Source organism: Crocuta crocuta, unplaced genomic scaffold, assembly GCF_008692635.1.
Source record: "Crocuta crocuta isolate KB4526 unplaced genomic scaffold, BGI_CrCroc_1.0 scaffold113, whole genome shotgun sequence".
Taxonomy (NCBI): Eukaryota; Metazoa; Chordata; class Mammalia; order Carnivora; family Hyaenidae; genus Crocuta; species Crocuta crocuta.
Window position 1 is genome coordinate 5693822 of NW_027530368.1, and position 21775 is coordinate 5715596.

At 38.7% G+C, this 21775-nt stretch overlaps 1 protein-coding gene across 1 annotated transcript in view; it reads right to left on the reverse strand.

Annotated features, from left to right (window-relative positions):
- The window catches only part of ANTXR1 (ANTXR cell adhesion molecule 1), a 217487-nt gene that overhangs the window by 176324 nt on the left and 19388 nt on the right, over positions 1–21775 (reverse strand). Inside the window, exons 2-3 of the mRNA XM_077766377.1 lie at positions 15062–15133; positions 10067–10138 (exon numbers count right to left, since the gene is read on the reverse strand). Of these exons, the coding sequence (XP_077622503.1) occupies positions 10067–10138; positions 15062–15133 (144 nt within the window). The remainder of the gene's footprint in view (positions 1–10066; positions 10139–15061; positions 15134–21775) is intronic.

Here is a 21775-nt window from a genome sequence, read left to right on the forward strand (position 1 = left end):
CTCTTAATATAGTTGAGAAAAGTATTCTAGATTATTGGTACATTGTAGGTCATTAACAAAGGTTTGTATATAGACACCAAAGTATGTGTACATATACATAGTGGTTGGTTCTGTTTAAGTGTTCCACAGACAAGAAACCAAAGATAGCAGCATGTATCCAGACACAGTAAATTGGGTGGATTATGTAATAATGTAGTAGGAAAAAAAATCACTAGATCAAAAATTTTTAATTTTGTTGGTTAAAAAAAATCTACCACCACTGGCTACTTGTATGAACTTGGGCAAATAATTCAATCTCTCTGAGAATAATTTTCCTGAGTAGTGATATGAGGCCATTGCGAGAGTTGGATAAGATGTAATAATTCTTTGGCCTATGGTTGTTTGGTTATGCTTTGTTTTTTAATCTTGCAAAGTTTAGAAGTAAGGTGAGATTTCCAGGTGAAAACCATGATCTGGGTCTACACATCTTAACTTCCCCCTTTTTTCCTCCCAAATGCTATAAAAACAGCGGAACTAGTATAATATAGGGAAGTGTTTTTCCATGGTGGAAAATAGGTAAGAGTGCCATACACATGCCAGGTACCTGGGATAATTCCTGCAAGAAGTAGAGTTGCTGAGATCAGGCTGACGAAGGGCCTAGCAGCCTGGAATTCTTCACAGAGAATGAGTCCGTGGCTTGTGGTGGATTCATTTCTGAACACAGCGATCCAACAACTACACCTGACATTCTTCTTTTGGCTCCAGCTTCCTCCTTACCTTGGACACACTACTAAGTCTCTGCTATTTCTAAGTAAAGATTATACTACACTTAAATTAGCCCATTGTCTTTCGCCTGGGATCTTCAGCTTTTCAACAAAGATTTTTCATGATCCCTGACAGAACTCACCCCCAACCCCAGTACTGAAAAACCCAGTTGCTCCTCTTTTGAGTCACTATGCTAAGGAAAGTCTCAGAAGTTAGGAAGAAGAGGACCAATTTGAAGAATTTAAGAAAACTTCCCTTTGAAGGAAATTCATTTAAAAAACAGGGGAGCACATAAAGCAATTCTAATTCATGTTCATGATGAAAATATTCCATCTCCAACACAATAGCAGGGTACCACACAAATACACAAAGGGAAAAATTTAGGTTCAGAAGAATATTCATAGGGTTGAAAGAGATTATCTGTCAGGTAAAAAATGCAATGGTATTGAAAACAATAAATGAAAGATGAAAGAAATTAAAGAAAGCATAAATAAATAAATAGCCTGTGCTCATGGTTCAAAAGACTTAAAATTGTTAAGGTGATAATACCACTCAAAGTCATACACAGATTCAATTCAATCCCTATCAAAATTCCAATGACATCTTTCTTCAGAAACAGAAAAACTTATCCTAATACTTATATGGAATCTCAAGGGACCCCAAATAGCCAAAACACTTTTGCAAAAGGAGAAAAGTTGGCAGACTCACACTTTCTGATTTCAAACTTACTACAAAGCCACAGTAATCAAAACAGTGTGGTATAGGGATAAAGAGGTATAGAGGGCTCAGAAAGAAAACTTTGCATATATAGTCAAGCAACTTTCAAGAAGGGTGCTAACCATTCAATGGGGATAAGACAATCTTTTCAACAGATGGTCTGGGAAAACTAGATGTCCATTTGCAATAAAATGAAGTTGGACACCATTTAAAATCATATACAAAAATTAATTCCAAGTGGATCAGGGACCTAGATGTAAGAGCGGAAACTAGAAAACCCTTAGAAAAATCGTAGGGAAAAGACTTCATGATGTTGGATTTGGCAATTTCTCAGGAACACCAAAAGCACAGGCAACAAATAACAAACTAGAGAAACTGGACTCATCCAAATTAAAACTTTTGTGCATCAAAGGACACCATTAACAGAGTGAAATGGTAACCCACAGTATGGGAGAAAAATATTTGCATATCATATATCTACCAAGGGATTAATATCCAGAATATATAAAGAACTTTTAGAACTTAACAACAACAACAACAAAATTCAATTAAAATATAAGCAGAAGACTTCTATAGACATTTCTCCAAAGAAGATATACAAATGTGCCAATGAGCATATGAAAAGATGCTCGATATCACTAAACATTAGGGAAATATAAATTGAAACCATAATGTGATACCATTTCACATCCATTAGAATGACTGTTTTTTAAAAAACAAAAACAAAAACCAGAGAATAACAAGTGTCAGCAAGGATGTGGAAAACTTGGAATCCTGTGCATTACCGAGAGCAATGTAAAATGGTGCAGCCACTGTGGAAAACAGTCTGGTGGTTCCTCAAACACTTAAACATACAGTTATCATATGATCTAGCAATTCCACCTCTAGGTATGTGCCCAAAAGAACTGAAAGCAGAGACTTCAACAGACATTTACATGACAAAGTTCATAGCAGCATTATTCACAACAGCCAAAAGATGGAAATAACCCAAATGTCCACTGACAGATGAATGGATAAACAAAATATGGAACATACAATGGAATATTATTCTGCCTTAAAAAGGAATGAAATTCTGAAATATACTACAACAGAGATGAACCTTGAAAACATGTTAAGTGTGTTATATGAAAACCAACCTGACAATAAACTATTTGTAAAAAGAAAGAAAGAAAGAAAGAAAGAAAGAAAGAAAGAAAGAAAGAAAGAAAGAAAGAAAGAAAGAAAACATGTTAAGTGAAATAAGCCAGAAACAAATGAACAAATATATAAATCCACTTACACGTGGTACCTAAAGTAAACAAATCCATAGAGACAGAAAGTAGAACAGAGATTAGAGCTTGAGGCAGTTTCAGTTTGAGATAATGAAGAGTTTTGGAGATGGAAAGTATTGTGATGTCTGCACAATGTAAAGCCAGTGAATTGTATGCATAAAGATGGTTAAAATGGTAGACTTTATGACACAAATATTTTACCACAATAAAAAAATTTTCAATGGAAGCTGCAAACAGGAAGTTGAATACAAACAAAACAATTAAAAATTGGTGAATTACGGGACAACAATGAAAAATTCTCTAAGAACTCAAAGTAAAATGATAAAGATTAAAAAATTATACTTAGAATACAAAAAAAGTTGAGAATAGATTTAAGAATCCAAAGGACAAAAGAAAAGTAATAATAAAAAATTATAGAAAAATATTTCTTAAGCTGGAGATATTTGTTATCAGATGGAAAGGCTCAAATCCTATACAAAGTATTATCCAAAATTAATGAAAGAACATACACCTAGATCTTTTCCTGACTTTTTTTCATTCCAAAGATGAGGAAGTATTTTTTTTTTTTACAAGCATCCATCCAGAAGCAGAAAACAGGCTACGCACAAAAGAGAAATGTACTAAATTGGCTTTTTTCTGTATGTAATGTAGAATAGAAAATATTCAAATTGGCATAGGGGTTATTGTCAGTAAATTTAGGGGAAAAGATAGTCAGAGTATAAGAACCTAAGTTCGGCTTGGAAAGCTTAATATTCACATACCTTTCAGGAAAATTTTGTTTGAAAAAAGATTCAGCCAACTAAGAAATTAAAAGATAAATCAGATAAAAATGTCAAGTACTGGAAAGGAATTATGTATGTGTATATGTGTATGTGTATGTATTTATAAGACATAATGCAAATAATTCTTAAGAAATTCAGCAAGGAAGGGCGCCTTCGTGGCTCAGTTGGTTAATCCTCTGACTCTTGGTTTTGGCCCAGGTCATGATTTCATGGTTCCTGGGATAGAGCCCCATGTTGGGTTCCATGCTGACAGCACTGAGCCTGCTTAGGATTTTCTCTCTCCCTTTCTCTCTGCCCCTTCCCTGCTTGCGTGCATGCGTGCTCACTCTCGCTCTCTCTCTCTCTCTGTGTGTGTGTCTCAAAATTAATAAATAAACTTAAAAAAGAAATTCAGTGAGGAGAATAAATATTACTTAATTCTTGCCATTATAAAGACAAGCAAAATTTACTGGGAACTGTTACTAGAATAAAAACTAAATTATACTTTTTCAAATTACTGGCGGAAAATTAAAATATCAAAGAAAGGTAAAAGATAAATGGATGGACAAAGATATAGCAGAAAAATGTTTTTTAAAATCTAAGCTTATCAAATTTTTTTTGACAAAGGACTTAAAAAGCATGGAAAGTGACAGAAACGTATTCTATGTTGATTAGAAATATAGTCCATAACGAAAACCCATGTGAACTAAACAATATAGCATAAATTATAAAGCAATGTGTTGGAGATTCAAGTAAAGCAGTGCTGGTGGAAAGTTTAAAAATACTTCTCTGTCTTCACAGGTCAAGTAAACAAAAATATAAGATATTTGACAAATGTAATCAATATATTTCTTATATAAAAATTTTTATCCATCAGGTATACATATGGTCTAATATCCATGGATGATAAATAAAATTTAATCACATACTAGTTAACCAACAAAAATTAATAAATTTTAAAAGTAGAAATTATATAATCTAGTAACTTAGAAAATAAAACAAACAAAAAAGAAACTCATTCACAATGGAAGGAAAACTTTAAAATGCCTAGGAAACTAATTAATAAACATTATGAGACCAATTTGAAGAAAACAATAAAACCTTAGTAACAGACATAAGTGAAGGGATATATCTTTAAATAAGAAAATATACACAATAAAATTGTAATGCCATTGTGCTAAGGTGGTTCTGTACTTTCCGTACAATTCAAGTGAAATTCCCAAGAATATTTTGGTACATTAAACAAATTATTTAAATTCCCACGGTAAACCAGGCAAACAAACAAACAAACAAAAAAACAAACTACTAAAGACCAGGGAGAATTTCATTCATGATTAGAAGTGAAGAAGGACTGGTCTTTCTGATGGTAAAACCAATAAAATTAGTGTGGCCTTAGCTAGGAACAGACAGAAATGCAGTGTATCAGAATAGAAAACACAACAGTGGATCCGAGTCTATGAAAGAATTTAATTTTTCAAATTGGTAGTAAATGATTATTCAGCAAATGATGTTGGAAAAACTGGCTAAGCACTTGGAGAAAAAGGATGGATCTTGGCCTTATACCTTACACCAGATGAATTTCTAGAAGTAGTGATCTACATGTAAAAAAAAAAAAGTATAAAAAAGACTGTAAGTAAAAGTAGTCATAAAAGGACAATAGCAGCCCAATGACAATTATGAACACTGATGTTAAATTTCTAAATAAAATGCAAAACCAAAGTTCAATTCTACATTAAGATAATAATATATGACAACCAAGTGTTACAAGAAATGCAAGACTGATCCAATATTAAAAAATCTTTCAATGCATTTCACTGTGTTAGTAGGTCAAAGAAAAAATATGGTCATCTTAATAGATGCCAAAAATGCACTTTATTAAGTTGAATATCTATTCCTGATTTCTTTTAAAGGAAGAGTTGGACTTCCTTGACATGATCTCATTCCAAATGATGAAACATCTGAAATATTTAAATCAAGATCAGGAAAAAGACTATCCAGGGAGTAAGTAGGGAATCATATGCAGTAGTAAACACTAAAACATTGTATTCCAATGGTACTTAAATTAATATTAGATCTTTTACTATGCTGTGGAAGAAACCTGAAAAATGTGTTGCAGTTTATCAATCATTTTGCAAACTGATGAAGCTATGAAATCTTGGAAGAGCAACATGATATAATGCAAAACACATGAGTCGGAATGATTCCAGAATCCAGAATCATGAAGCTAATTCTGCCACTTTTGTTATTTGACCATAGCAAGTTACCTAAAATCAGGTTTTCAGTGTCCCTTATAAAATTGAAGTAATAGCAGGCAAGATGGAGTAAACTTCCTACTTGCTATCTCATCTCTCCCGGTGATTATTACCAAAACCTCTGAACAAAATAAGAAAGTAAATCAATAAGGACTCTGAAAAGTAAACAAAGCAGATGGATTGGGAAGAGTAGTTAAAACCTGGACAAATAACCCAGACAAGAATGAATTCCACATTTCCCCGCCTCTTTTTTTTCATGGCTTTAACCTGAAGGTGGGTCTCAGTCAGATGGTAGTGGCCTGAGAGGTCACCATATGTCCGCCCGCTCAGAAGGGGGGGTCCCTGTGATTCAAAGAATGTGGAAAGAATCCCCACTTTCATTTCTCTTTGATTACTTCTAACTTTGCCCCATGGGTGACCTCAGTAGAGAACTACACGAGGCAACGTGGTAGCCAAACTCCAAGATATACCCCACTTTTCTTGCTAGAGGACTTGGAAAGGGCAGCCTCAGTAGGGAACATAGTATGTGGGGAATCCTGCAGAAGAGAGAGCTGAAGAAGGGGGTCCCAATAGTTCTGTGTATGAAGCTGTATAAGTCCTGGGCTTATCTCTGAGCTGCACATGTGTAGGACAGACTTCAAGTTGCTTAGCAAAGGCTTTGAAAACTGAACTGAAATAAAAACCACCACCCACAGAAGAAGAGATAGAACGTGTAGTCTGAAACTTGTGCAAACCAAGAAAAAAGATTAATAGTCTCCAGAGGATTTGAAAATGACTCGAGTCTGAACAACCTAATATTAAAAATTTCTAGCATATAATCTAAAATTACTCGACACACAAAGCACCTAGAAAATGTGGCCAGTTCTCATGAAAGAAACAATTAAGATGGCAATCTTGAGCTTATGGAATTGTCAGAGAAAGAATTTAAAGCATATAAGTTTTATATGTTTATTTTATAGTTTTTATAAATTATTTTTTATTATTTTGTATAATTATATTACATATAGTTAATCTCATAAATATATATCTCATATGTAATCTCATTGTATATCTAATTATATGATATATTTATATGTTATATCTTATTATATATTATATATTTAAGTATTTATATATTTATCTTATAATTATGCTCCCATGAGGTAAACGTAATTATGTTTGGAATAAATGGAAAAGATAGATGATCTCAGCAGAGGAATAAAATTTTTAAAAGGAATAAAATAGGTACTTTGGGACTGAAAATCACAATGTCTATGATAAATAATTCAATGGATGAGCTCAGCAGCAGGATGAAGATGACAGAAGAAGGAGTCTGGGAACATGAAGCCAGACCAACAGGAATGATCTAATTTGAAAAATAGCAAGAAGAAAGACTGGAAAAGAACTGAACTGACCTTCGGGCACATATGGAATCATATCAAAAGATCTAACATCTGTGTCACTGTTGTCCCAGAAGGAGAGGAGAAAGTGTTTGAAAATTGGGACAATTGGACAAAATTGTTGAAAAATAGGGTTGCAAATTTCTCAAATTTGATGAAAGACAAATTATAGATTCAAGAAGCTCAGCAAATCCAAAATAGGAAAAACTCAAAGAACCATGCCTAGACAGATCATAATCAACCTGTTGAGAGCTAAAGAAAAAATCCTGAAAGCAACTAATGATAAATAGTATATTCCCTATAAAATAATGAGACCCCATTAGAAATTGAACGGTTATATGAGGTTAACTAAGAAATGATATGTAAAGTGCTCAGCAGATAAAAGACACAAATGGTAGGTACTGTTCTTTGAATTGTAATTCCTTTACTACCTCTCAACATGCCATATTTATTTTCTATTGTATTTCTTCAGCCTTCCTGTGGTTTGCTTTATATGGATTTGATCCCAAGAACTGGATGCAAATACATCTTTGATATTATTTGTTTTGGTTTACCCACAATCTTTTGCTCTTGTGGAAAGGAGAGTCTCTCTGAATTCATGTCCTGTTTTTGAGCAAGTTTTTTTAACTTACGTGGTTCCTCAGTCAGTACATCGGTAAAATAAGGCACTTATTACTGTCTTCTAGGGATATTGTGAAGCTCAGATGAGATATAGAGAAAAACATAAACATTCCTGTGACCAATTAAAACGCTAGAAGTCACATCTGTCAGAAAAAGTACCATCTTGGAAGCTCTGAAAGCCCAATTCTTTTAGCAAAACTCATGAAAACGTATTTTGGAGAGAAAGGCTTATCCACATTTTTCCCTAGACTGATAAGGTTGGGGATATGTCAGTAATCCATTCAAGCTTTGCCAGCTGACCCATTGGTTAGGCCAAGCAGTCACCACATGAAACCCAAACAGCCTTTTTAGCAAGGCGTTTTTTGGCTGTTTGAGGCATATTCAGCCCTTAAATATTAAGTGCTGCTTCTAGCAAAGTGGAGATCCTAACCTCTGTGTTCTCCTTGGTACAGGAAACTAGGAGTGATGAAGTTAAGGCATAAAACATTAGATTCAAATGAAAAACATTGGACTCAGATGACTAATTTGAACAAGCATAACCAAAACTAGCATAACTAAGTGTTTTAACAACATTTATAAATCTGTGACTTCCTCGGCTGCCCTCCCCATTTCCCAGAGGCTGTGAGCAATAGCACACAAAATACCCACAAGAGATGTGAGATCTAGGTCTTTGGGCCAAACTCAAGCATGGAGTGAATGGAGTCAGCACGAAGCAGTACCGGGCAGCCTGGGTTGTAGGAGGATGTGGAGAATGGGTGAGAAGGGAGTCTTCTCTGAATAAAAGGCATCTCTGCATAAAGGATGTCATCATGTAAAGATTGAGAGAGAGCAGGAGTCTTTCATGGGCTACAGACACTTTCTCTAAGCTTCTTAAAATCCTTGGCCAATAGTGACGGAAAATCTCACACATTTCTTGGGCTCTAGGATTCTCTGTTTAACAGAAGGCAGCAAGAGAGACTGCAAAGAATGTGGGGCCCACATCTAATGTGAGTTCTGTTAGGTACCCTTAGGAATACAATATGGCCTCAGTTTCTTCTTCCGTTAATAGGAAATAAGAAACCCCTGTTTTTAAAATGGGGCTTCAAATGGCATGCATGAATAATAGATACGAGAAACAGGACTTGAAAACTTCTATATGGTACAGAGTATTCTTTTAGTTACACACAGGAATCAAAATGCGGAGAAAAATGAGGACTAACTCAGACTTGCTGTGTTAGCGCAAAATCCAGAAAACCTTACTCTATCTTGTTAGACCTATTCTGATTTCTAGAAGAAGAACTTAATAAAGTCTCCCTGTCCTCTGTGCTTGCCTTTCCTCCTTTCCCTCTCCTTACACATCCATATGCAAGTCTGCCGATAGTCCCACATGTGTCTCCCTGACCCCATGGTGTAGAATTCTCTCATGTCACTACTGCACTTTTTAAAAAAGTGGACAAAGGTGTTACTAACTCAAGAAAACTGTTATCTCCACTCCCAACATACCATCCTAACTACAAACAAATGGCCTGTCTCTATTTCTTCGAGTTTTCACGGGTAAGTGGTAAAACCCCAGATAACATCTTTGTTGAGCTATGTCTACGTAATCCTTCTACGCCAACAACATTTTGCCACACCTGATTCAAATTTCCTTTTATACCGTGGTACCATAAACCCTCCCTTTCTATTCCCTGCCTTGGTAATTATGTTTAATAATATCTCAAGTTCTTACTTCTCTCATAGTATGCTTATTATATCTCTGAAATCTTAATCCAAAACCAAATCTAATTTAAATAAATGAAACTATAACCCCCCCAAGGATTTGGCCTGCTAACATTTTGCTTGAAGTTAGCAAACTGAGTTGCCAATCAAACGTAAGACTTACCTTAATGTGATTTAGTCATTTATGGAATTTCACCAACATCAGGAAATTCTATCAGTCGTCACAGAGTAAACTAGCAGATGGGTCAATGTACAATGTTCAAGACTTCAGTGGAAAGAGAGAACTATACGATTAAAATGACTGATGGGGTACTTGGGTGGCTCAGTCAGTTAAGCGTCTGACTTCGGCTAAGATCATGATTTCTCAGTTCTAGAGTTTGAGCCCCCTGTCGGGCTCTATGCTGACAGCTCAGAGCCTGGAGCCTGCTTCAGATTGTGTCTCCCTCTCTCTCTGGCCCTCCCCTGCTTGTACTCTCTCTCTTTCTCTCTCTCAAAAATAAATAAACATTAAAAAATTCTAAATTTAAAATGACTGGCAGTCAAGGCTGGCACTAGGGCACAAATACCAGAACTACCCAGGAAACGGTGGGCTTTTTAGTGACAGGGAAGGGAAGCATCCTTACCTGTCTTCTGTTAGCTTCATTAAGGTTGTTCCTCGAGTGGAGAAGACAATAAAGGACATTCTTAGCTGTGGGCTGGAAAGAAAAAGAAATTCTATTAGGGCAAATAGAAAGACTACAGAATGCCATTTCCTTCCAGTGGTCTTCCCTGTTTTTCCTTTTCTCTCACGGCCGCCAGGGCTGAGGACCTACAACCCTAAGAGAGACTCTGCGGCTGGTGTTGCAAGTATTCAGCCAGCAGCGGACTCGAAGCTGTGGACCAGAGGGAAGATCTGCATTGTCTTCCTGGAGGCTGTTTCTGACCTGACACCACCACTCAGTGAGGGCAGACGACAGGTAGAACAGCTAACATTCATCACTGCCCCGTGCTCTGTCTGAAGAAGTGTGGCCCTGGAAGATGGCTGGTCTGCATGACGTTTATACAAAGGGGTCCCCGATAGGTAAAACTTGATAGCGTCTCCACAGCAGTCAGGTGTATCCTCTAACGAGGGGAGTGGCCGAAGCTGTCGCAGCTTGGTGCCATCAGCCACTAAGATCCTACCACAAAACTCTCTTCGCTCTGCAAGCAGAATCACCATCAACTTTTAATTTCTGCTCGGTTTCCCAAGGAGGTATCCTATGAGGAGAGAAGGCGCTGGTGGGCCACAAGAATATCTATTCCGCTTGGTAGTTTTATACTTCTCATTATTAATGAACACGGTGGCAAGGCTTGTATATGGCAGTGCTCAGGAGCTCTGTCTTGAGCAAAAAATCCACTCTTGGAGAGAGAACAACTCTCAGCTGAGGACCAAATGTGCTTCTCTGTCTGCAAGATGGACTGTCCAGAAATAACAAAAGCAAAACAGACATTTAAAAAAAAAGGAAAGAAAAGAAAAGATGGGGCGCCTGGATGGCTTGATCAGTTAAGCGTCCCACTTTGGCTCAGGTCATGATCTCATGGTTTGTGAGTTCAAGCCCTGCATCGGGCTCACTGCTGTAAGTGTAGAGCCCACTTCAGATACTCTGTCCCCTTCTCTCTTCACTCCTCCCCTGCTTATGCCTTCTCTTTCTCTCTCTCTCAAAAATAAACATTTAAAAAAGAAAAGAAAAGGTGGACTAGCAGACTGTAGTGGATTTACCAGTAGAGTGCTGTCTGTCACGGGCTCTCTCTGGCGAGGGCCAGTTGGTTCATCTGTCACAACATCAACCTGTTCCTTCACCATGCGGTGGCCCCCATCCCTGATCTGGCCCCAGATTTATAGTTCCCACCTCCTCCAATGTTTCCTAAACCTGCCACCTTTCCATTTCTTAGCTTAGGACCTTGCCCTCAAATTATGTGACCACTACAATTTTCTGGCTGGTGACCTTGTCGTCACCATGCTTTGTTCCAATTCATGCTACACACTGCTTCCTGAGCTATTTTCCTAAAATATAAATCAGACCTGTCACCCATCTGCTGTAAAAATCTCCAACAGCTCCTACTGCCTCTAGGATAAAGCCTACATTCAATACCATATGTCTGATGTATCTTTGGACCCCTTATCACGGCATTTAATACTTGGTAGGAGCCCAAAGAGTATGTGGTGAATTGAATGCTGGTATCTTGAAAGAGACCTGGGTTCTGTGTCCATGACACAATTCTGCCTATTACCACCTCACTGCGGCTAATCAGCAAAACACCATCATTATCACAGTAATGTAATAACGGCCCACTTTGTCAAGTGCCTACTATATGCCAGGCACTATTGTAAGTGGTGTGAACGTATTATCTCATTAAACCAGTAACAACTTTATGAGATCAGTACTATTATTATTCCTATTTTCCACAAAAGGAAACTGAGACTCTGAGGACAAAGTAATTTTCCCAAGGTCACACAGTGGGAAAGTAGTGGGTCTGGGACTTAACACCAAGCTCCTAGTTCTAGAACTCGGGCCCTTAAACACCTTATTATACTGCCTCTTATATATAGAGTTCAGCTCTAGAAAAAATGAATTTGAAATGTGGGTAATGTAGGGCTCCAAGAGGCAACTGGTATGTTTGATATATGAGCCTTGGCTAGAGCCATGATTTGGGAGTCTGGGGCATACTGACAGCAGTGGAATTGTTCCAAGACAGTGTCAGCAGCGAGAAAGGAAGTGAGCCAAATCTAGAACCAACACCAACATTTAAAGGCCTGGGTCTAGTCAGTGAGATGAAAGGAGAACCAGAAGGTGGAGGAGAGAATTTCAAGGGGAGGGAACTTAATCAAACGAGCTCCTGTATCCCGCAGAAGGAGCACTGCAAGACACTCACTGTCTTTGTCCTCTTAGGGCATTAGTTAAGGACTTTGACGAGAGCAAGCAGGTGGGGAGGGTGGGGATGAACGCCAGATGGCAGTGGGTTAAAGAATGAATACGAAGTAAGAATATGGAGATATTGAGTCTTCAAAGATATTTGAATAAGAAACCAGCAAAGAAATAGGTATCTATAGGATCTATAGAGGAATATATGGAGATTTGTTGTTTTCTGTTTTTTAAAAAATTTTTTCCAAATATGGGCAGGAGAGATTTGTTTGTGTCTATTGATGTAGAAATGGCAGAGAAAAATACAAGAGAAAAACAAAGACCTGGGGAAGATTGGAGACAATGGGATAAAATGGAGGGGTCACCATCAAAGGGGGAATACTTGAACCTCAGAGATAAGGGGAAGGACACCCCTGCATCTTTTTCAAAATGTTTTTTTTTAATTTATTTTGAGAGAGAGAGAGAGAGAGAGACAGCATGAGCAGGGGAGGGTCAGAGAGAGAGGGAGACACAGAATCCGAAACAGGCTCCAGGCTCTGAGCTAGCTGTCAGCACTGAGCCCAACGCGGGGCTCGAACCCCCGAACCGCGAGATCATGACCTGAGCCAAAGTCTGACACTTAACCGACTGAGCCACCCAGGTGGTCCCCCTGCATCTTTTAAGAGTAGGACTGGAACTTGAGGAAATCACTTTTCTGCTATTCCCAGGGTTCTTGGTGAAACAGGAGGTGAAGTTCTTTGCTGAGAGTGATGGGTGAGAGGCATGGGTTGGGGTCTTGAAGGAAACAGAGAAGAGTGAATAAACAAAACTCATTCATTCTTTTTCAGAATCCACCCATTTATTTAAAAATATTGATTGAGCATGTACTATGTGTCAGGGACTATTATAGGCACTTGGGCTGCAGCAGTCAAAATACAGTCCCCGAATCTTGGAATCTGCATAACAGTGATGTCTTGGTGCTGTACTCTGAGGGGGGTCCATATCCAGAAAGGCCAGAGGAGACAACCAGAGGAAAGTGTCTTGTGGTCTGGATTAAGCCATGTCAACTTCTCTGGTTCTCAGTTTCCTTATCAATAAAATGAAAGGATTGGGTTAAGTGGTCTCTTAGTTTCCCCAACCCCTACCTCTCAGTGTCTTTGATTCTAAGACTTTGAGGCATCTGGAATTGTTGAAGGAACAGCGAAACAAGAAGTGCTGAGTGGCCACTCTAAGCCAGGTACTGGGCTAGTTGGTTTGCACTGCACATGTTTTCTCCTAATTTTCACATGCAAACCAGGGTTCAACCAAGGTGAGTCAATTGCTATGGTTGCACAATGGAGCTTGGATTCAAGTCCACATCTGCCTAACTTCAAAGCCCATTCCAGTAGACTCCTCTGCTTCAGAAAGAACAGAAGACCAGAAGGGCAAATAGAAACAGAGTAGGTACTGTCAAGTGTCTAGGGGCAGATTTGTTTTATATCACTCCAAGGGATGTAATGGACATAATGGACGGGAGTATCAGAAAGGACATGTTGGCTCAACAACAAAAAGGCTTTTCTGGAAACTGGAACTGTCTAACTATTGGGCTGTCTGCCTCCAAAGGTAGCAGTTTCTCACCAGAGCTATTCAAGTTAAGGGTAGCAAGTGCCTCTTAGGATAGTTTGGGAAGTCGTTTTCAGTTGTAAGCCTCTACAATTCTTTCAAATACTTTGCTTTTAATATCACTCATGTATTTGCTTCTTTCCCCTTCCTCTCTCTCCTCTTGGCATCTGCTTTTCCTAAGCATCTGGGTTTAGATGCTGCCTACTGCAGCTTCTAAATTTTGGCATCACAGAGAGGACACATCCTAACCCTTCCCCTCCAATCAGGTAGGCAAGTAAGAGATCAGTAACTGAATTCGGAGGGAATGCATTTGTCATTATATTGGTCTCAGGGGACAATTTGTCTTCAGAGATAAAGAATTTTATTCAAAGAAGTTTACAGTTATTCACATGGGCTGGAAAACTCTACCAATGTCATGACACAGGAGTGGGGCTGCTTTAGAGTTCACGATGATCAGAACAATTTTACCAAAGACCTTGACAAGTGGCTTCAAGCACATCCATGAAAGCTGTCACAGCTGTGTCATCCCTCAGAGGCTGTATTCAAGGAGGGTAAAATGACCTCCTTTCCTTTACCAGTGGGAATCTACACTTACTGGAAAGTAGGACCTCTGAGGCTCTGCAACATTTATAGTGCAGTTCAAAACTGCATTGTCCTCCCTTGGAAAGTGGGGTAAAGAATGCTCGGAGAATTCTACCTGTTGGGACACACAGCCAGGCTGACCAACATGGTGGTTTCCTTGGGACTGAGGAGAGCTCACAGAATGTGCCATTTTCAGCGCTGTAACAGGGAAAGTTCTGGGCACAATGGAATGAATTGGTCACCTTTCACCCTACACCTTTTACACCTGAGTCCAGCTCGAATAAGCCAAATGGCCCAGTGTGATGCACTGTGAAAGAAAATGTTAATGATCCTTCTGGAAGAATATATTGTTCCATGAGAGAGACAGCAGTAAAATTTTGGTCTTACAACCAAATCAGGGTCCTTCTGCAAACATAAAGCCAAAAGTTATTCTAATATGTGGCAAAGATTAAAACAAAGTCAAGTCTCTGGTTGAAGATCTGAGAGTCTACCTTTGTCAAAAAACATGCCCAAAGTAGTTAGTAATTAGGCTAGTTTTACTCAAGGCAGTGCACTATACATTGTATTTCTCACCTGATGAATTTATGAGCCAACTGTTCCACAAAGTAATAGATTTCATTCCAGTGGTGCAGCACACTTCCTGACCTAGGAAAACAAAAGCAGATGGTACTTAATCAGGTGTTCATTCATCTTTACCTTGTATCATTTCTCTTTATGTTCTATAATTTTACACTCAACCTATACATTAACTGGGCTCATTATCAGAAGCTTCTATAACTTTGGAAATCATTTGAAAGGTGTTTAGACTCGGCTCAGTTCATGATCTCACGGTTTGTGAGTTCGAGTCCTACGTCGGACTCTGTGCTGACAGCTCAGAGCTGGAGCCTGCTTCAGATTCTGTGTCTCCCCCTCTCTCTGCCCCTCCCATGCTCTGTCTCTCAATAATAAATAAACAGTAAAAAAAATTTTTTAAAAGGAAAAGATGTTTAGACTCAATGTGAGCGTTCTTTTTTTTTGTTTGTTTATTTTATTTTTTTTACAAATAGTTTATTGTCAAATTAGTTTCCACATAACACCCAGTGCTCATCCCCACAAGTGCCCTCCTCCATGCCCAACCCTCCTCCCCCCCCCATCCATCAGTCCTCAGTTTTTGTCAGCATTCAAGAGTCTCTCATGGTTTGCCTCTCTCCCTTTCCCCCACCATTTCCGCCCTTCTTCTCCCCCTTGTTCCTCGGTCAAGTTCTTCCTAATCCTCCTATACGTGCAAACATATGATATTTGTCCTTCTCTGCCTGACTTATTTCGCTCAGTATAACACCCTCAAGGTCCATCCATGTTGCTACACATGGCCAGATTTCACTGTTTCTCATTGCCATGTAGTATTCCATGGTATAGATAAAGCACATCTTCTTGATCCATTCATCTGTTGATGGACACTTAGGCTCTTTCCATGTTTTAGCTATTGTGGAGAGTGCTGCTATGAACATTGGGGTAGAAATGCTGATGCATAGGAGCACATGTACCTCAATGTGAGCGTTCTTGAAAATTGTGCTAAAGAACCTCCCTTCCCTCCCTATTCCCTCCCCCTCCCACCCCTTCTACCCCCACCGCACATACTAATGCACTAAAATAATCCCTGGGCCTACCCAGATTCACAGGTAGGTTTCAAATCTTTAGGAAACCATTGTTTTTGTGCTATTTAAATTATTCATTGATTAGGGAAGAAAAACAATTCCAGTTTATTTCAAAGAGATTAGCACAAACTAGATGCCCGAACACACGAAGACAGACAAATCCCCCTCTTCAAAGAGACAAATTTCATTTGTAAATAACAGATGCAAAATCTCTAAATAAAATGTTAGCAAGACAGATCCAGCAGGAACTCAAAAGAATAATAATTAATTAACCAACAGAGTTTATTTCAGGAATGTAAGAATGGTTGAACATTTAAGAACATTTAATGTAACTATTCATACTAATAAAAAAAAAAAACAAGAGAAAGTATACAGCCTTTCATTATATTAAAAAGGAATCTTCCTCCTAAAAAAGAGGGAAACATTCTCTAGGACATATGGAATTACAGAATTTTAGATTTGGAAGGGAGCTTCTTTATTTCTCAAGATTGACTTCTGTTTTATGAATACCATTTATTACCATTTCAACTCAGCTTGTATTTTCCACAATGCCCATACCCAGTCTGTTGCAGTGACGTCATTGCAGGTTTTTATGTTCTAACTCATTCTTTCTGTAGCTACGATGCCACTTTCCTTTCACCTGGGATATGTTTCAGCTGAGCGCTGCATTTCTGACTGTCACTGTATTAATTGTTGAGATTAAGAGTTTGTTCCTTCTACCCTGACATTTTGTACAGTTTCCACTGGTTTCAGATTACTTTTATTTTTTACTCACTCATTTGCTTTAATTTTAACTTCTAAAGAGATATTTGTTGCTATTCTTTCCTTTGTTTCAGGCTATTCTATAGATTTTTTAATGTTCTTTTTTTTTTTTTAAGATAGAGAATGCACACAGGGAGGCACAGAGAGAGAGAGAGAGAGAGAGAGAGAGAGAATTTCAAGCAGCTCCACAATGCAGAGCTCAGTGCGGGGCTCCATTCCATGACTGTGAGATCATGACCTGAGCTGAAATAACAGGTGGATGCTCAACCGACTGAGCTACCTAAGGCACCCCTATTCTACAGATATTTAAGATGATTCTGTACAATAGATTTTGTGCCCAAGAATAACCCAAGAATTCTCATTCTTATTGAGTGTATTCCATCTCCATAAGGAGAATGTATTTGTCTGCTCCACATCCAAAAATAATATGTTTATCTGACCTGAACAAAGGAGCATGATATATTATGGTCATACAGTGAAAGACTTGTATCATAAGGCCATCTCATTTTCCCCAACTTAGTATATAACTTCAATTCTAGGAAATATTCTGAAAAGATGTTTTGTAAAACTCAAAAACTGACTTTAAAAATGAAATGAAGATTGAAAGTCTAAAAATAATCAAAGAATTGCAAAAAAGAATAATAAAGCTAGAAAGCTTGCCCTATCCAATATAATGACCCCATATGCATGACACGTAAAATAACTGTGGAGCCAATGGAGTAGAACAGAGAGCCCAAACCTCAATCTACATGAGGTCTTGCTATATAGTGAAAAAGGGGATTCAAACTGAGGACAGAGAACTAACCCTTTAATACACGATGTTATGACAGTGGATTTCTAACTGGAAAAAAAAACGGTTAGATCAGTGTCTCATACCAAATGTAACCCTAGGTGTATTAAAACCTAATGGGAAAAACAAAACTTTAAACCACTGAGTGAATTATAGAAGGAGACTTTTATGTCCTTAGGTTAGTGAAGAGTTTCTCCAGCAAGGTACAGAAAATAGGAATTATTTTTTATGAAAATGATAATTTTGACTACCTGAACCATCTACAATTCTGAATGACAAAATGATACCATAAACAGGTTCAAAGACAAGAAAAGAATGAAAAAAGATGTCTGCAACAAATAAAAAAGGCAAAATTTTGTGTCCAGGATATGTAAATAATTGGTACAAGTAAATATTAAAAAGGCAAACAGTAGGGGTACCTGGGTGGCTCAGTTGGTTAAGGGTCCAACTTCAGCTCAGGTCATGATCTCATGGTTTGTGTGTTCGAGCCCTACATTGGGCTCTGTGCTGACAGCTCAGAGCCTGGAGCCTGCTTCAGATTCTGTGTCTCCCTGTATCTCTGCCCCTCCCCCACTCGTACCTTGTCTCTTTCTGTCTCTCAAAAATGAATAAATGTTAAAAAAAATTTTTTTAATTTTAAAAAGGCAAACAATAGAAAAATAAACAAAGGATCAGAGCACACAATCCCCTAAAGGATAGTAAATCAGCATTTGAACATTTAACTCTTCTAGTTAATACAGAAATACATATTTAAACAATTGTTTGGGGAAGAACAAGAAATTTCCTCTGGTGGCAGCATAGAGCCCTGCAGAGTTGAGAGTGAGGTGATGGGTAGATGGAAAAAGGAATCTGGGTGAGGAGGGGGTCCTCTCAAAAATAAACCTTTTCCAGTAAACCTTTTCCATTCTAGGCTCTCAGCCTTTATACATATTCCAGCTGCTTGGGACACTCCATGTCCACACTGGCAAACTCTTACTCATTCTTTAAGACTCAACTCAGTCTCTACCTCTTGCCTTTGACTAACACAGATGGGGCTCATTGCCCCTGCCTCATGCTCTCAGGGCACCATGTACATCTCTCAGTCATTATTATATGCTGTGTCTGTGAGGGATTTAGGAATTACTTGCCGCTCCAGCATCAACCTGTTTGTTCAGTGGAAGAATGAAGAGCATGGAAAGAAGCCTCGATTGCTCAAGGAAGCCTCTTGATCTTCTGCCAGCTGGACATCAGCACTTCTGCCCTCATTTAGATAAACACTCTCAATTTGGTACTCAGACAGCTCCAGCCAATTCCTGTGACTCTGTGTGAACCTGAGGAGCCTTCCCATATGGGCCAACTTTAGAGCACAGCTCCTTGGTGAATGGACCTACCTAATCATCAACAGAAGAACCTAATGGTGTCTCCCAAGAGCTCACCAGAACTGCATATCCTATAGTCCTGGGATTTAAAGCTTTGGAAATCCTCTTTCATTAGAATCCAGGACATCACTCTGGACAGGATTCACTTATATACTTCAAATCTCAAAGACTGCTCCTGGCTGCTTTCTTTCAGCCATAGGGCAAATGGTCTGGTCCTGGGGTTACTGGTGTGGGCCAATGCTATGTAAGTGCCTCAGAAGAGGCAACACATAACTGGTGATAAGCCATAGTCCGATCTAGAAATCTACAGCTCCTTTCCACTGGAATCAAGAGATTCCTTGAACACTGGTCATCTGTGCCCTCTTCTCAAATGTAGTGTTGTGCATTCGTTCATAAGACCAGGACAAGGGCTATCTGCGGGGTAGTGTAAGATGCCTAATGATTAGAGAGGAAGCCTCATACCTCCTTCATCCCAGGTTTGATTTTCACATTAGTAGAGAAATCCTACAATGTGGGAATTCTGTAGGAGGAGGAGGCAGAGTGTTGGTGAAATAGGGATTGAATCAGAATTGAGGGGCTATTCTTGGATGCTTAACTAAGAAGCAGAGGTTTGGAGTAAATTCTCAGGTTACCATTTCTTTGTTTTCAAGGATTGTCCTCATTTAACAGATACAAATCTATTTGCATTCCTTTACTTAAATAGGATCACTCAATAATAGCTCACACTTTCACACGGTTTGTCTTAAAACATTTCTTTTTCACGATTCTTCTCTCTGACATGGAAAATGTACAGAATTTGGTATTCATGTGATTTGTTGATGCTACGTATAAGGGGAAGATCTGAGAAATTACCTCGGGTGTTAAAGAAAAGTCTGTATCTATCTGGAAACCTTCTTGCTAATGGGTAGGGACTATATTTTCTTAAGAAAATAAAATGAGACCCCTAAGACAAAACTGGAGGCAAGGAGATATTTGATAGGCTTGCTTCTCCTATCCCAACTCTGCTAATAATTGCCCTGAGACTGTTGAGGTGTGTTGTTTCATACTTACACATGATCACTCCTTATGCAATTATATAAGCCTTGACCAAAATATACCTTTTTGGGGGCACACTTGAAATGTACCTAGTCTGTTAACACCTCAAGTGTGGGTAAATATAACCTAAGATTCTGGAACCAAACTGGTTTTGTCTTCTCTGGGTTACCATGGGATCCCAAGGGGTCTAACCTACTCAAGGAGCAGAGGAATATAGAATTATCTATTTCTGTACCTTGGAATCCTTCTAGTCCTTATTACTGAGTCTTCTTAACTGGTGCATGCACACTTTATCCCACCCCAAGGTCATATTATCCCTTGGGAAAGGAAAGAGCCCCATGTCAGCTGCTTACAGTTTTAGCATGGAGGTGAGCTTGTTGGGGGTACTGCTCATAGTTCTTTAACCCAAATCTGCAGAAGCCAAAGGCTTACCTTCCTGGTGCCACAGTCCTGCTCCCTGCCTCATCGCCACCCACTGGTCATAGCTAGACTTCCTAACCCTGAACTCTAAATACCTCATTCATGGGTCCTCTGGAAACTATCCATGGTGACCTCATCCAAACTTCTGTCTTTCTCCCACAGGGATAGATATGTTAGGATAGATATGGGTCTTTGACTCAATTTGAACTTTCTGTTAAAAGATGCATGTCTCACTTGTACTTTGCCTTATAAGTTGGTTTTCTGGTTTGGAATATGCTCTAGTAGGTACTCCCAGAACAATCAACACAGGGTGGTGTGTCCATATTTGGATCATTGGCTTCCTCTCAACCCTGAGAGGATTAAGTGGATTCCTGGTCACAGCCAGAAGTAGAGTGTTAGATGGGGAAATGGCAGAGAGTGGATTCAATTCCAGCTTCCATCCACCCTATGATGTGTAAAACATTGCAAATAATTGTACCAACCTATTTAAGAGTTAATGATCTTAAAATCCCAGCTATGGAGTCTTGATGTTCTCTTCAGGCAGTAATGGCTCACCCAGGCTTTGTTACCAAAGCTCCAAGGTAGAAATAAAAACTGCTTTTTACCCAGATATATGCAGTACTTGCAAATGTTTCATTGGACTCTGTTATGGGCTTTTAAAAAACTGTTTTTAAGACAGCCATTAGTCTTAGTCACAGACAGCTGAAATGTCCATGTTCTAGAAAATCAGCAGATGTGAAAGGTCCCTGATATTTGACTCAATTAAATCTTAATTCAAATACGATTCTAGCCCCTTAAGATTTCCATAATCCAGTTGGGTATCAGGACAATGTGGATTCAGGCTCCTTATTGGGATTTTGTGCCTTGGTTCCACAAATATAAGTCAGCAAAATTTGGAATTCAAGGGGCCTCCAGAAATTCTGCTTGAACACACTCCTACAGAGTTCTGTGCTTGAAGGTCCATTTAATATACTTGGGTCTACTCAAACTCGGAGTCAATGCCTTCCCACACCACTTTCTGACTTGACTTTGAGAAGGGTTTCCCAGATCATTGGATGATAAAAGCACCAGTCCTCACTACTAGCTCCACAAGAAGATAACTGTTGGGAGGCAGCTCCGAAGTTTACTCATTTTTGTTTTTCTATGCCCTCTCCAATGTTTGGAACATAGTAAGAAGTCAACAAACTTTTGTGACATTGCATTCATTATGAGTTCTCAGCAAGGGATTTCACACATAACCTAGCATTACCCTCAGATTACTGCTCAATTACTTCCAAAGGTCTAATAT